This window comes from Geospiza fortis, unplaced genomic scaffold (genome assembly GCF_000277835.1).
Source record: "Geospiza fortis unplaced genomic scaffold, GeoFor_1.0 scaffold406, whole genome shotgun sequence".
Lineage (NCBI taxonomy): Eukaryota > Metazoa > Chordata > Aves > Passeriformes > Thraupidae > Geospiza > Geospiza fortis.
Genome location: NW_005054697.1, coordinates 29633 through 31542, shown reverse-complemented (window position 1 = coordinate 31542; position 1910 = coordinate 29633). Strand labels below are relative to the sequence as shown.

The 1910-nt window shown below is 64.1% G+C and overlaps 1 protein-coding gene across 1 annotated transcript in view; it reads left to right on the top strand.

Moving 5' to 3' along the window:
- ITGA3 (integrin subunit alpha 3) overlaps nucleotides 1-1910 on the top strand; it is a 12816-nt gene that overhangs the window by 3560 nt on the left and 7346 nt on the right. Inside the window, exons 6-13 of the mRNA XM_031065194.1 lie at nucleotides 214-302; nucleotides 431-567; nucleotides 660-746; nucleotides 818-885; nucleotides 969-1105; nucleotides 1396-1542; nucleotides 1626-1723; nucleotides 1829-1907. Coding sequence (XP_030921054.1) covers nucleotides 214-302; nucleotides 431-567; nucleotides 660-746; nucleotides 818-885; nucleotides 969-1105; nucleotides 1396-1542; nucleotides 1626-1723; nucleotides 1829-1907 — 842 coding nt within the window. The remainder of the gene's footprint in view (nucleotides 1-213; nucleotides 303-430; nucleotides 568-659; nucleotides 747-817; nucleotides 886-968; nucleotides 1106-1395; nucleotides 1543-1625; nucleotides 1724-1828; nucleotides 1908-1910) is intronic.

Below are 1910 nucleotides of genomic sequence, written 5' to 3'. Positions count from 1 at the left end.
CTGGAGATGTTTGGGCTGCAGAGGAAGAGATTTGGGAGAGGTTGGAGATCCTGGTTGTCCCATTATTGCTTCTGCCCATCCCTCCCCCCCTCCTGTGCTGAGTTTGTGGGGTCTCACGGGAAGGGGGGACCCCAGACGTGGCCAGGGCTGGAGATGGGAGTTTGGGGTGCCAGGGAGGGCCCTGGGGGGCTGACCCTGCTCTTGTCCCCCCAGATATCGCCGTGGGGGCTCCTTTTGAAGGGCCTGGCAAGGTTTACATCTACCACAGCAGCGCCGAGGGGCTGCGGGACCGACCCCGGCAGGTAATGGCCCCGGGGAGCCCTGAGAGGGCCAGGAGCTGCATCCCTCCCCAGGAGCAGCCCTTTGGACACCCCTGAGACCCCCCCCCACCGCAGGGCACTGGGTGAGACCCCCCTGCCCCCCAATGCAGGTGATCAGCGGGGCAGAGCTGGGCCCCACCGGGATAAAAACCTTCGGGTACTCACTGAGCGGGGGGCTGGACATGGACGGGAATTCCTACCCGGACCTGCTGGTGGGCAGCCTGAGCGAGCGAGTGGTCCTGCTCAGGTACAGCAATGGGGACAGGGGACAGGTGTCCTGCCACCCCTGGGGGGTGGGCACGGGGCAGGGGGGCTCAGCCAACCCCAATCCCTGCCCAGAGCCCGGCCCGTGATCAACATCCTGGACAAGACCTTCACGGTGACCCCCAGCAAGGTGGACCCTGCCCAGTGCACGCCCAAGTCCTGGTGAGTCCCCGGTGTCCCCGTGGCTGCCGGTGGCACCCCTGGCTCGGCTGACAGCCCCTCTGTCCCCCCAGCATGACGGTGACCCTGTGCTTCTCCTACAACCAGAGTGCGGGGGACCCCAACTACAGCGAGAGGATCAGTGAGTGGGGGGTGCTGGGGGGACATGGGGACATGGGGACACCTCATGGGGGTGTTTGTTGGACAACTCGTGCTGTCCCCCAGCCCTGCAGTACACGCTGGAGGCCGACAAGGACCGGCACCCGCCCAGGGTCAGGTTCTCGGGGTCCCAATCTGCCACCTACACCGGGGACTTCTCCATGCCGGACATCCGCTGCCAGTCCCAGGAGCTCCTGCTGCTGGTGAGTGTCCTTGCCATCCATCCATCCATCCATCCATCCATCCATCCATCCTTCCATCCATCCATCATCCATCCATCTATCCATCCATCCATCATCCATCCATCCATCCATCCATCCATCCATCGTCCATCCATCCATCCATCCATCCATCCATCCATCCATCGTCCATCCATCCATCCATCCATCCCTGTGATCATCTCTGGGGTCTCTCACTGGGCTGCCAGCAGCACAGGGGATCCCCAGCCGTGGCTGGAGCTGAGTTTGGGGTCACACAAATCCCACCCCTGCAGGACAACATCCGGGACAAGCTGCACCCCATCGTGCTCTCCATGAACTACTCCCTGCTGGAGAGGCCCAGAACCTTCCAGCTGGGCCCCCACTCCCTGGACGCCTTCCCCGTGCTCAACCAGGACCAGTCCCACGAGAACGAGACCAAGGTGTGCCGGGCTGGGGGGGTGGAGGGACACTGTGGGGTGCCACCAGCATGGCAGGGGCTCAGGGGACATCCCTGTCCCTGCAGATCGAGTTCCAGAAGGAATGTGGCTCCGACAACCAGTGCTACAGCAACCTCCAGCTGCGGAGCAGCTTCGTCACCGAGCAGAACCAGCCTCTGCCCAGGTGACAGCGGGGCCCTGTGTGTCCCCTCATCCCCTGGGGGTGTCCCCTTGTCCCTCCGGGGTGTCCCCGTGCCATGGTGACGCTGACCCCACTGTCCCTGCGCAGGGTGAACGGCACCCAGGTGCTGCAGTACAGCCGGGACGTGCGCAAGCTGCACCTGAGCATCAACATCACCAACGTGCCCTCG